Source organism: Helianthus annuus, chromosome 11, assembly GCF_002127325.2.
Source record: "Helianthus annuus cultivar XRQ/B chromosome 11, HanXRQr2.0-SUNRISE, whole genome shotgun sequence".
Taxonomy (NCBI): domain Eukaryota; kingdom Viridiplantae; phylum Streptophyta; class Magnoliopsida; order Asterales; family Asteraceae; genus Helianthus; species Helianthus annuus.
In genome coordinates, this window is record NC_035443.2 from 54368046 (window position 1) to 54379845 (window position 11800).

The 11800-nt window shown below is 33.8% G+C and overlaps 1 protein-coding gene across 1 annotated transcript; it reads left to right on the plus strand.

The window, feature by feature from the left end:
• Positions 1–4867: 4867 nt before the first annotated feature.
• On the plus strand, positions 4868–9890 carry LOC110890305 (mitogen-activated protein kinase kinase kinase 1). Its single transcript, XM_022137898.2, has 9 exons — positions 4868–6398; positions 7195–7279; positions 7386–7448; positions 7781–7938; positions 8017–8089; positions 8175–8234; positions 8521–8634; positions 8849–9094; positions 9630–9890. The coding sequence occupies exons 1-8, from the start codon at positions 5218–5220 to the stop codon at positions 9059–9061; spliced, it is 1947 nt and encodes a 648-aa protein (XP_021993590.1). The 5' UTR covers positions 4868–5217; the 3' UTR covers positions 9062–9094; positions 9630–9890.
• Positions 9891–11800: the final 1910 nt, after the last annotated feature.

The following is an 11800-nucleotide window of genomic DNA, read 5'->3' on the forward strand; positions in this document are numbered from 1 at the left end:
ATTAGTTAAATTATAAAATTGTTATTATATAAATAATCCAATCTATGTCCCGAACCGATTTCGACTCGACCCGGTTTGAACCTACTCGGATTGGTTCCTAACCGGTCTAGGTATTCTCCACTGCTAAACTGGTTCCAGTCAAACCAATTCAAATTAAAACTGGTTTTGACCAAGTTTGACTCAAATTGGTTCCAACCCCAAAACTCATTTGGAAAAAAAATCACGGTTTGTGCACGTCTGCCAACGCTGATCATCTGGCTGCGAGTGGTGAAGGGTGGTTGGTTGTGGTGACGAGGATTAGGAGTTTACAATACAATCTAAAGACTTTTAGAATTATTCGAATGTTATATATGATTAATATTTTTCTGTAAGTCACCTATAATGTCATTTATAACTTAAGTAAATATTTATAAGTACTTAAATAAATATACCCATAATTGCGCATGCATGTAAAAATGAAATAAAAATTCTAAAACCGGTAAAGAATACATTTTATTAGCTAACTTTTACAAATCAAAGAAATACAACCAAAAAACTAAAACTACTAGAAAATAGTTTATGCGACAATGTTGACTTTATTTTATGTACATCAAAAAAGATAGGATACCACAAGTCAAAATATCGCGTGCATTATAAAAGTCAAATCTATACTATATAATAAAAGAAACCAACTTTGGAACACTTGTCATTATTCTAGACCATCCTTAATTGTAGATAATTATTATTTAATTTAAATTATTAAATATCAATTAAATTAAATTATTCTAGACAATCCTTAATTTAAATATCAATTAAATTAATATAAATCTTATCAAACCTAAATTATTGGCACAAACTTAACTTCATATCGTAAAGTTTATCTAAACTAAAAAGCATCTAGATGCAATTTACCTTTTTTTTTAATTATGCTAAACCTAAACTACATTCCAATTCAATCATCCTAAAATCATGAAATAAATGTTTAAGAAATCGGTTTGTACATATTTTGGGGTGATAAAGGCCGTTCAAAAAAATGTATAAGAAAACGGTATGACCTATTGGATCAAGTGAAATACACAAAACCCAGTTGGTTAAACATGATGTAACAGTCCAAAGCTTTCTAACCAAACCGGTTGATACAAGCCTGTTTTTAAAACATTAATGTTAATGTTATTATTGTTAACTATGAGAAATTATATTAAACAATTTATTAATCAAACCAAAAATTTAAAATAGTATTAACCTAATTTAAAAATAATAAAAAAATCCATTTTGATTTAGAAAGATTTTTTTAACAATAGATAAACCCGTGTAATACACAGGGTTTTTAAAGATATAACATTTTTTTTTGTTATTTGCCATATACAATTAGATTTATTAAACCCGTATAATACACAGAGTTTTTTTTAAAATATAACTTTTTTATTATTTAGTATATAACTACATTTCTTCAACCCGTGAATACACAAGGTTTTTTTTTTAATATAACTTTTTTATTGTTTGGTATATAAATTTACATTTATCCAACCCGCACAACAAACGAGGTTCTTAAAGATATAATTTTAAAGATTTTTTAACAATAGATAAACCCGTGTAATACACAAGGTTTTTAAAGATATATCATTTTTTATTATTTGCTATATAAAATTAGATTTATTCAACCCGTACAATACACGGAGTTTTTTAAAAAATATTTTTTTTATTATTTAATATATAAAATTATATTTCTTCCACTCGTGAATACACAGGTTTTTTTTTTTAAAATATAACTTTTTTATTGTGTGGTATATAAAATTACATTTATTTAACCCGTACACTAAACAAGGTTCTTAAAGATATAATTTTTTTATTATTTAATATATAAAATTTTATTTACTCAACACGTGTAATAAAGGAGGTTTTTAAAAATATAATGTTTTTTATTTAGTATATATAAAAATACATTTATTCAACCCGTGTAATACACGGGGTTCTAACCTAGTATATTATAAAAGTCAAATATATTCAATAAAAGTCAAAACTTAAAATAAGAAGTCAAAATCTAGTAAGTGAAATGTGAGGATAAGATACAAGTTAAATAATCGCCAAAACTCTAAATTTGCTAAACTTTTTACTTGTGTAATTATTCAATACTTACGATTTGGCCACGGATTATATAACATAAAAAATTATCTAGATTTATTTATGTATAATCCCTTAAACAATACAAATAATATTATGAATAACAAGAAGCTTTTTCGTTGAATTGTTGTTTTTTCACATGTTGACAAAATAGTTTTATTTGTCTTTACAAGAATACAAAGTCTATTTTTGTCATTATACGTGTTTTTAGTTGAACATGATACAAATTTTATTGAAATAAGTTGGTCAAAAATATCCAAACTTCAAATAGTCAAATCTAAAATGTTTAATTGGACGATAAGTTATAACCAAATATTAAAGCCCCCTTATTCATACATATGTCACTTATGTTTGCTTGATTATGGTCTAATTTATATTGGCACATGTTGATTGTAGACAACGTAATTACTTTTTCTTATATGATTCTCAACTCTATGTATTGTATTTTTTATTGTGTCTTTTTTTTTTAAAGCGCGATACATATAAAAAAGAGTTTATCATAATTATAAAACATCTTCAGATCAAAGATTAATTTTGCAATGATGGGTGTGTAAAATTTTAAAAGAGAAAAAATCATATTATACTAGTTCGAGTTGAACGGATAATGTAAACGAGGTTAACTCAATATTAGGGATGAAATTTTTTACCGAAATACCGGTACCGTACTGGTACCATACCGGTACGGTACCGTGCCGATGCCGTACTGTGCCGATCATAAACGGTACCAGTATCGGTAATAGATTTTTTGAAATTCGGTGTCGGTAAAAACGGTATCGGTACCGGTACTTTTCGGTAAATATCGATATTAATACCGAATTTTATAATGATTTTATGTATTTTGCTATTATCTTAGATACCACTATGAAGTTATATTTTCTTGAACATTGTTTTACAAAAACCAATATCAAATTTCTTTTGTTTGGTTATTTTTAATCAATTATGATGATTTTTTAGACATGTTGGAATTTGGATGTTAAAAGGCGAACCCATGGATGTTTACCTTTTGATTTTTTTGACTACTTAATATGTTTATCTTTTGTTTACATTCCTCTATATATTACTCTAGTTCAGTTAATAATGGATGGATAGATTGCACATGAATTTTTTTGAGGTAAAACAATGGATGACATCAAAACGGTACCAATGTGGTAAAGTACCAAAATACCGGTACCGTACCGGTACCGAATCTATAAATACGGTACGGTAATCGGTATCCACATTTCTTCAATTTCGGTAACGGTATTTACGGTATCGGTACCGGTATGGTACCGGTATCGTACCGATCTCATCCCTACTCAATATGTAAAGCTATAGGCGTACATATGTCAATATTTTATTTATTTAATAAATTCTTGCATGTCATAAGAACTTGGTCTAGTGGTAATTTGTCATGCCCTCCATAATGGAGACGCATGTTTGATTCTCGCTTAGGCCATTTTCGAGGGACATCTGTGTGAAGAGATGAATCTGGGCTTTAATCTCGGGTCCGAACCTGACAGGGGGCGAGGGTTTACGGATTCTATGTGGTTCCCGCGCATCGGAGGCACAGTCTGATGGCGGTCGAAGAGTCGACTTTGGACATAGACCCGAGTAGGGTGAGTTTACACGTGAGATCTTTTGCCGTTAAAAAAAATAATTCTTTGCATATTCTAAAAATTATTTAATTAATTCTTACATATTCTAAAAAAAAAATAAAGCGAAAGAGAGAAAGTTCATATATCATAGGTGCTCTTTTATATTCTATAGTCAAAAAAGGAGGAAGGTAACTCATAGTTTATAATTAAATCACTCTTTTATTTCGAGTAAAGCATATCAAATTTTTTTTTTTTTTAACGGCGTACGGTTAGGATATCGTTAACCAGGTTAGTAGTTAGTATATTAGTATCACCAAGTTAATATTAAAATCCCCTTGCCTAGACTTAACGCAGACCTCAAAAAAACAAAACTTTTCACTTCCTTAACCACTGAGTCAAAAGATCATTGGTAAGCATATCAATCATTTATTTACTTTGATTAAAATTACAAGATTTTATTGTCTGTTTTCACTTTTATCACGTTATCCAACTGCTAAATATTATTAAATAAATGATCAGTTTGACCTTATCAAACTTACACTATTAGCTCCTGATGTCTTATAGATATCTGTTCTCCCAATAAAACTTTATGTCATATACAACAATTTTAATATTGTTAACAACTCTACTAAACTTTGGATTGTTGAAACCGCTCGTCATTCCTTGTTCGATTAACGCTCACTCAAAAAATGCTCGTTTGATTTTCAGTTTATTCCGTTTGTAAACGAGTCAAGCACAAGTAAAGGACTGCTCAGTTCGGTTTAACTAGGAACGTGAACAACCCTAACGCTAATACAAAACATGATAAAACTTGATATTTGCATTAGAGTAAATTGTCAAAATCTATTTTTTTTTTTTTTTGTCATTTTCATCATTGAGGTCGGTAATTTATTCTGACTTTCGTCCGTCAAAAAAATGGCCATCAGGGATGAAAATGGCCCCCTAGGAACGAAAATCATAAAATCGATCAAACCTCAAGGACAAAAAAGACATTAAAAGCTAATTAAGTCAGACATGTTAAATGAAGAGTATTATTGTCAATTCATATATCTATTATTTTCACAAAATTTTATGAATTGACAATAATACCCTTTATTTAACATGTCTGACTTAACTAGGTTTTAATTTTTGGACTGAAGTGGCACATTTCCAGTATGTCAGAGAGAAAACTGATGCATTTTTTAAAATTGACCTGAAATAACAAAAGTGAACAAACCACATGGACGAAAATGACAGTTAACTCCAGAAAAATAAAGGTTATTCTTTTTTTCTTTGTTGGAAAAAAAATAAAAGGGTAGTTGAACGTAATACATACAAGTTGAAGGGTCATACAAGCACAATTAATAAAGAGAAAGGTGATTCTGTAAAAATACCTCTTGTACGTAAATACGGTCGTCAACAAAACCCACAACCGCGTAGATTCCTCTATATTCAAGCAGGCAGACATCATAAAACCAAACCCTTCTTCTTTACCACATTCAAACCAGAAACAAACCTATACATACAAACACACACACCGATGCCTATATAGAGAGAGAAACCGATGCTACTGACGAGATCTAGAGAGAGAAACAAACCGAGCATGAAACTCTACTCCAGGCAAAAGCAGCGTGTAGCACCGAGGCGGTTAGAACGAAGAAACGCCATCAAAAACATCGATTACGACGCCTCAACGTCTCCATCTTCATCGTTTGATGATCAATTTGATGATCAATCGGCTCACAGAACTCGATCACTTGATATTTCCACGTTATCCGACCGAACGAGCTTCCGAATTGAAGGAACTGAAGGTGAATTTGACGCGATTTGCAGGCGGCTAGGGTTATCAGGTCCCGACGATTTCGCTATATCCACGGCGGATTGGGAGAAACGGCGATCGTATTCTCCGACTGGAGGTAGTTTTCCGTCTACTTCTAGGTTTAATTATAATAATAATAATAATAATTTGGTTGCAAATCGAGATTCAACGGAGATTAATTTATCTGCGAGTTTTGAAAGTAAGGTTAGTTTTAGCGATGATGAGGTTAAATCTGATGGTGAGGATGCTAGGGTTTTGGGGATGGATGATGTTGTTAAGCGTGAGGAAGAAGTTAGGGTTTGTACAATTGATGAGGAGAGGGTTGGAGTTGGAGTTGGAAATGAATGTTTGGAAGTTAGGAATGGTGGTGGTTTAGGTGCTAGGGTTTTGGAAGATGGTGGTCAGGAGGAAGTGGAGAAAGCACGTGAGAGACGACGTGTGGAGAGTGGAAGTGGGATTAAGGGTGTACGGCCGCCGTTACTTGCTCCTCCACCTGCTATGTCGAGAGTGACTGTGGATAATATGGGTTCAACTTGGGATTTGGTTAGGAGTTTTGCTCCTAGGGAGGACGATGATGATGATTTGGGATCGGATGGGGCAGGTGATACGAACGTTGAGACAAGTGGGATGATGACGTCAAGGATTGATAAAACTGTCTCAACGTCTGATGAGGACCTGGCATCAGATGGACCGGATGATGCGAACGTTGAGACAAGCGAGATGATGGAGTTGAGAACCGATACAGCTGTTTCGCCATCTGGTTCAGATAGGTTTGGTGATGAGGATGAAGGGGCCTCTGTCGTGGCGGTTGATGTTGAAGGTTCTCTTCTGACCAATGGATCCATCAGGCGCGGTTTTAAAAATTGGCAAAAGGGTGATTATCTTGGAAGCGGTTCTTTTGGCACTGTTTACGAAGGTTTTGACGAGTAAGTCCACTATTATCGATTTTGATATCTTATACAGTTGGTTGTTAGTGACTTAGTGTTTTTTCTTTTCCAATATGAAAACCTGTATTTGTTTTTTGGCTGACACTGTATTTTCACAACAAGAAATCTTCATCTGAACTAGTTGGTTAGCCAAGGTTTGCGTAGTTGTGTGAACCATTCTTAGAGTTTGTGCCCTTTAATAGCATTCAGCCTCTTTCTCTCTTCTACAGAGAGTCAGAGACTGTGGTGTACTCATTTCTGAATGATTATAGATCATAGATATCTGAATGTGGTCCCTGCAAATCTTACTTATTCTGTCTAGTGTGCTTAGTAGCACGGGAATTTTTGTTCTCTTTTTGCATATGGATAGTAGATAGATCTCTTGTTTGGACTAGTCATGGTAGACAACTGGTATCTTACGTTAACATGTTATCTCTAATGTTCCATTAAATTTAAGAGCAACCAATTGAAAACTCTTTTAGGAATCAAGTTGACTCCCTTTCACCATCTCTATTACACCATTACCAGGTTTGTGATTTCTTTAGGATGTATTGTTCTATTAAAGATGCGCCAAAATAAACTACCCCACACTACCACTTGTAACAGGGTGATTGCTGATGATTCTGTTTGTTTCCCTGTGTTAGCTTTATAACAAATTTATCATAAGATAAAGGTTAGGACTAAATAGTGAGTTTGCTTGGTGTTGATGAGGTTGACGATTATAAACTACTTCTCTTTTTTTTTTCTTATATTTGTGATGTCATCCTCTGATGTAATCTTTGCTTCTGTTTATCAGACACGGGACTTTTTTTGCTGTGAAGGAGGTTTCTTTGCTTGATTCAGGTGACCAGGGAAAGCAGAGCATTTTTCAACTTGAACAGGTGATTTATTATTTTTTTTATCAATTCCTGTATAGTTTTTATATCAGTTAGATTTTGAGTTTCTGCATACATGATTTTTATTTTTGTCTTCCTTATAATTTTTCAGGAAATATCTTTATTAAGTCAGTTCCATCATGAGAACATAGTTCGATATCTTGGAACAGATACGGTATACAATTCTTCTCTCGATGTCTTTCTGATACAAACACTTAGATTGAGTTAAGATTTCATTTTTTGTGTAGTGTTGTTTTGATTTTTCTGAATACAGTTAAGGTTTTCTGGTCCAAATGTAATAAGTTATTGTTGTTTATGTATTCTTTAGCTTGTTTATGAACTTGATTTGAAAGAAATTAAAAATTGATAATGATGAAGATGAAATCATGTTGACAACGAATGTGATGGATATAACTGCTCCTCGCTTACAGCTACTCATAAGATCAATTATTTATACATTTTTTTAATGTATGTGGGTATGTGTTAATAAGATGCAATGATTTTCAGGATGCTGGCAAGCTATATATCTTTCTTGAGCTCGTGACTAAAGGATCATTGGCAAGGCTCTACCAAAAGTATGAACTGCGGGATTCCCAAGTGTCAGCTTACACAAGGCAGATATTGAGTGGTTTAAATTACTTGCATGAACGGAAGGTGGTTCATAGGTATAAACCTTCTTTCATTTCGGTACTATATTGAAGTTGTATACAGTTTTCTTATTTGAGTTCTATTACATGTTCTAGGGATATCAAATGTGCTAATATATTGGTTGATGCAAATGGATTTGTAAAGCTTGCAGATTTTGGATTGGCAAAGGTAGGAAGACACAACGTTTTATTATCTCATTATCATTTTTATTTTCATATGATGCATATAATTTGAATTTATCTAAACTTTACAGGCAACCGCATTGAATGACATTAAATCTTGCAAAGGGACTCCATATTGGATGGCTCCAGAGGTTATATTTATTTTCTTAAATTTTGTTTTGTCTGTGGTTGTATCTAGAGGTGAAAATTTCGACCCATTTGCTTATGAACGGGAATTGGTCAAATTGTTCCAAAACAACTTAAATGAAAAAGAAAATTGTTAAAAAGGGAATTGTTAAAATTGTTCGGACGGGTGAAGTCCCCCAAAGTCTATTCTTAATGCATACAACTTCCTAAACTGTTTATTATAACATTGTTTAGTAATTATAATCAATGCACCAAAATATATATTAAAATTATTATGTCTTGCATCATCAGGTTGTTAATAATAGATCAAAGAAGGGTTATGGACTTGCAGCTGATATATGGAGCCTCGGTTGCACTGTGTTGGAGATGTTAACTCGCCAAATCCCGTACTCCCACTTGGAGGGGGTATGCATGTCATTTACCTTATTTTTATTTCATCTTTTCTTTAAATCACTTGTTAGAACTGTAACTAACATACGCGTAAGGCGCCCTCAAACAATTAATTATTTAGCACAAGATGCATATGAACTAAACATATACATTGTGCGAAACACACACACACAGACCATCTTGTTAGAATTGCGCACTATATTCTAACGTAACATATTTTTGGTTCCAGATGCAAGCACTGTTTAGAATTGGCAGGGGTGAACCTCCTCCGATACCCGACACATTGTCTACAGAGGCCCGGGATTTCATACTTAAATGCTTGCAAGTCAACCCAAATGACCGCCCTACTGCCGCCCAGCTACTGGACCACCCTTTTGTAAGGAGACGAACGTCTATGAACCTTGGCATTGTGTCTCCAGAATACAATCCCACGCAGTTGTAGCAGCTTTTAAATCTCCCATAGTAAACGATATGGGTAAGTTCCGGGCTCCAAATTTCATTTTAATCAACTGAAACAATAAGCATTTCTGTTTCTGGTATCAAGTCATACTGTATTATCGTTATTTTATTGGTTATAGACTTATAGTTTTATCTAGTATAGTTTTAAGTGTAGTCGTTAAGAGGTGGCAAGATAGGCGAGATGGGTAATGGGTCGAAACAGGTCGTTTTTTTGCTATGAGTTGTCCAGTGAACACCTTTTAGACTTCTTTAATAGTAATTATCACATGTGTTATGGTTACAGAAACAATTACAATAATAACATGAAAATCTGAATAAAAATCATTTGGGAGATTGTATGCATTAAAATAGACTTTTGACGCCTTTCAACCTGGCCTGTTTGACCCATTGACATATTCGCCTTTTAGTTTAACTTTTCTTATTTAGACCTGTATGAAATAAAACATGACCCAAATCGACCCATTAATAAGTACAGCTTCATAGATTGAATTCTACACGTTTTGGAAGAAGCGGCTGTGATCTGATTCTGTTACATCGTTTAACTGGCACAGGGTTTAAACGTAGTTGGAGAGTAAGCCTGCATAGCCGAAATTCCTCCTCCTCCAGCATTGCTGATCCCGTCTATGAAAACATGTTTGGGCTGTCGTTTAACTGGTTCTGCATTGTGGTAAATTGCATTTGCAGATGTTGTATTTTGTTGTAAAGAGTGGCATGTTGTCTATAGAGGGATTTTGTACATACTTTGGACGAAAGGAAACTCAATTGTTTGATTGGTGAACCGGGTTTTTAGGAGTGTTTTAACATTCTCTCAAGTCTTCAGGTCCTCGATTACCATCTTTAGAAGCAACGTTTATTTTATATGGTGATGCTCTTAGTTCAGAATCTTATATGTGGTGGCCGGTGAGGTCTCGTTCCATGTCAGTACAAAACCTAATCGAATACCACCGCGATACCCCTAACACTGTTGGTGCCACAAACTAGCATGACCCCAATGCTACCACCTCTGTCATGCCAGGGCCCCACCACCACCGTCTGTCGTCGTATATAAACATTTATCATGAGATGGCAACGGAATGAACATGGATTGCGTCTGAGTTAGACGCAATCTCTGATATTTGTGTCTGGCAAAGACTCATACTTTTCAGCCAATCATCATCCTTAGTTTTTTTTCAACACGTTTTTTAAATGAGCATAACTTTTTTCATACAATATATATTTTATTTAAAGTTAACACCAAATTAAAGAGAATTTTATTATCTTTAATTTGGTGTATTTTTTACAAAAAAAATACTATCGTATGAAAAAAAAAGTTTTGTTTGTTTAAAAATCGTGGTGGAAAAAAAAAGTAGACACGTAAATCCATGGCACAATCTTATACGTAAACTTTGAGTCTCAGAGGCAAACTCTACCTTCGACGCAATAGTTAGGGATGATGTCTAGATCCATGTTCATTTTGATAAAATTGACTTGTAAATGTCCATTTTGGTGATTTTTCTTAGATTTTTTTTTATGTATGAGATAAATTGACTATCAATATACTCAATTTTCTTTTTTTACTTTTCAATTAAATTATTTAATCATGTTGAGCAATTATACGAGTATAAGTGGAAACCTTGAGAAACTAGGTAATTATTGTATTATTGTAGTGTTTGCAAGTATATTTAACACACAATTTGTTTATTAAAAAATAATAATCTGTATAAAATGTGTTAGTTATGATGAAATATAAAATTATGTCATAAAATGATTTTAACTCCTTGAGTAACACGATCTGGGAAGTTGCATGCATCATAAAATAGACTTTGAGGGACTTCAACTAGTTTGAGATATAACACAACCCATATCGACTCATTCATAAGCAAATCATGTAAGTACGGTCACAGACGAAACTACATTTAAGAGAATAAAAATAACCTCTTGCACGTTTCTGAAAGAAAATGAAATATTGAAATGACACCGTGTTTCCTTACCTTTGCCCAAACTCTGCAAGCTTTACAGATCCACTTGCATTAAGGTTTCTAAACCATTTCATTACAATTTTTTTAACTAAATTAAATTAATGGGTTAATGGTAGCTGATGACGGGGTAGCCCAAGACCAAATAAAATGATTAAAACACATGAATGCTTAAAAGGTTAAAAGGTTCAAAGGTTGAAAACACAGGAGCTAAGATAAAGCAACGCGTGAACAGTAAAAGGTCACATCTCTGATTGCTTCACCAACTCTCCTAGCCGCAAAAGTAAGGAGAGTACACAGAACACAGTCTTTTACCCGCAGGTCAAAAGGCTTGAACCCTCAAAACGGTAAGTCCCTCACTGCAGACATACTTCACTAGTCAATGGTTTCTTCTTTGGGAGATCACCTTTCCTATAAATGTGACACTTCATTAAGTGTGAAAAACATTCTCGATCAGCTCTGATTCTAGGCGAATCTCTGGTCATTGCTCTTGAGTACTTGTTTCATGCAAGTCACTCTCCATCACATTCAACTCACACATTCTTATTGCTCCCACATCCGAGACTGAACACATTTCAGTGGAGGATCCCGAGCAAACAACAAAATCAAACTAATGAACCTCTCTCCATGTCTTGCAAACGTGGGGGGACCCCACGCCCTACGTTAGGCAAAACCGAACCCTTCAACCCTTTTGCCTAACCAGCCCCGCTACTAACACTGATCTATTATTTGTTGTATCAACAAGTTGGCGCCCACCGTGGGGCTAC

Excerpts from the sequence above, each read along its gene's own strand:
- LOC110890305 (XM_022137898.2), top strand. The coding sequence starts at position 5,218 with ATGCTACTGACGAGATCTAGAGAGAGAAACAAACCGAGCATGAAACTC. Across the intron at positions 7,449-7,780 it reads GATATCTTGGAACAGATACG|GATGCTGGCAAGCTATATAT; the intron begins GTATACAATTCT and ends AATGATTTTCAG. Across the intron at positions 8,235-8,520 it reads CATATTGGATGGCTCCAGAG|GTTGTTAATAATAGATCAAA; the intron begins GTTATATTTATT and ends TTGCATCATCAG.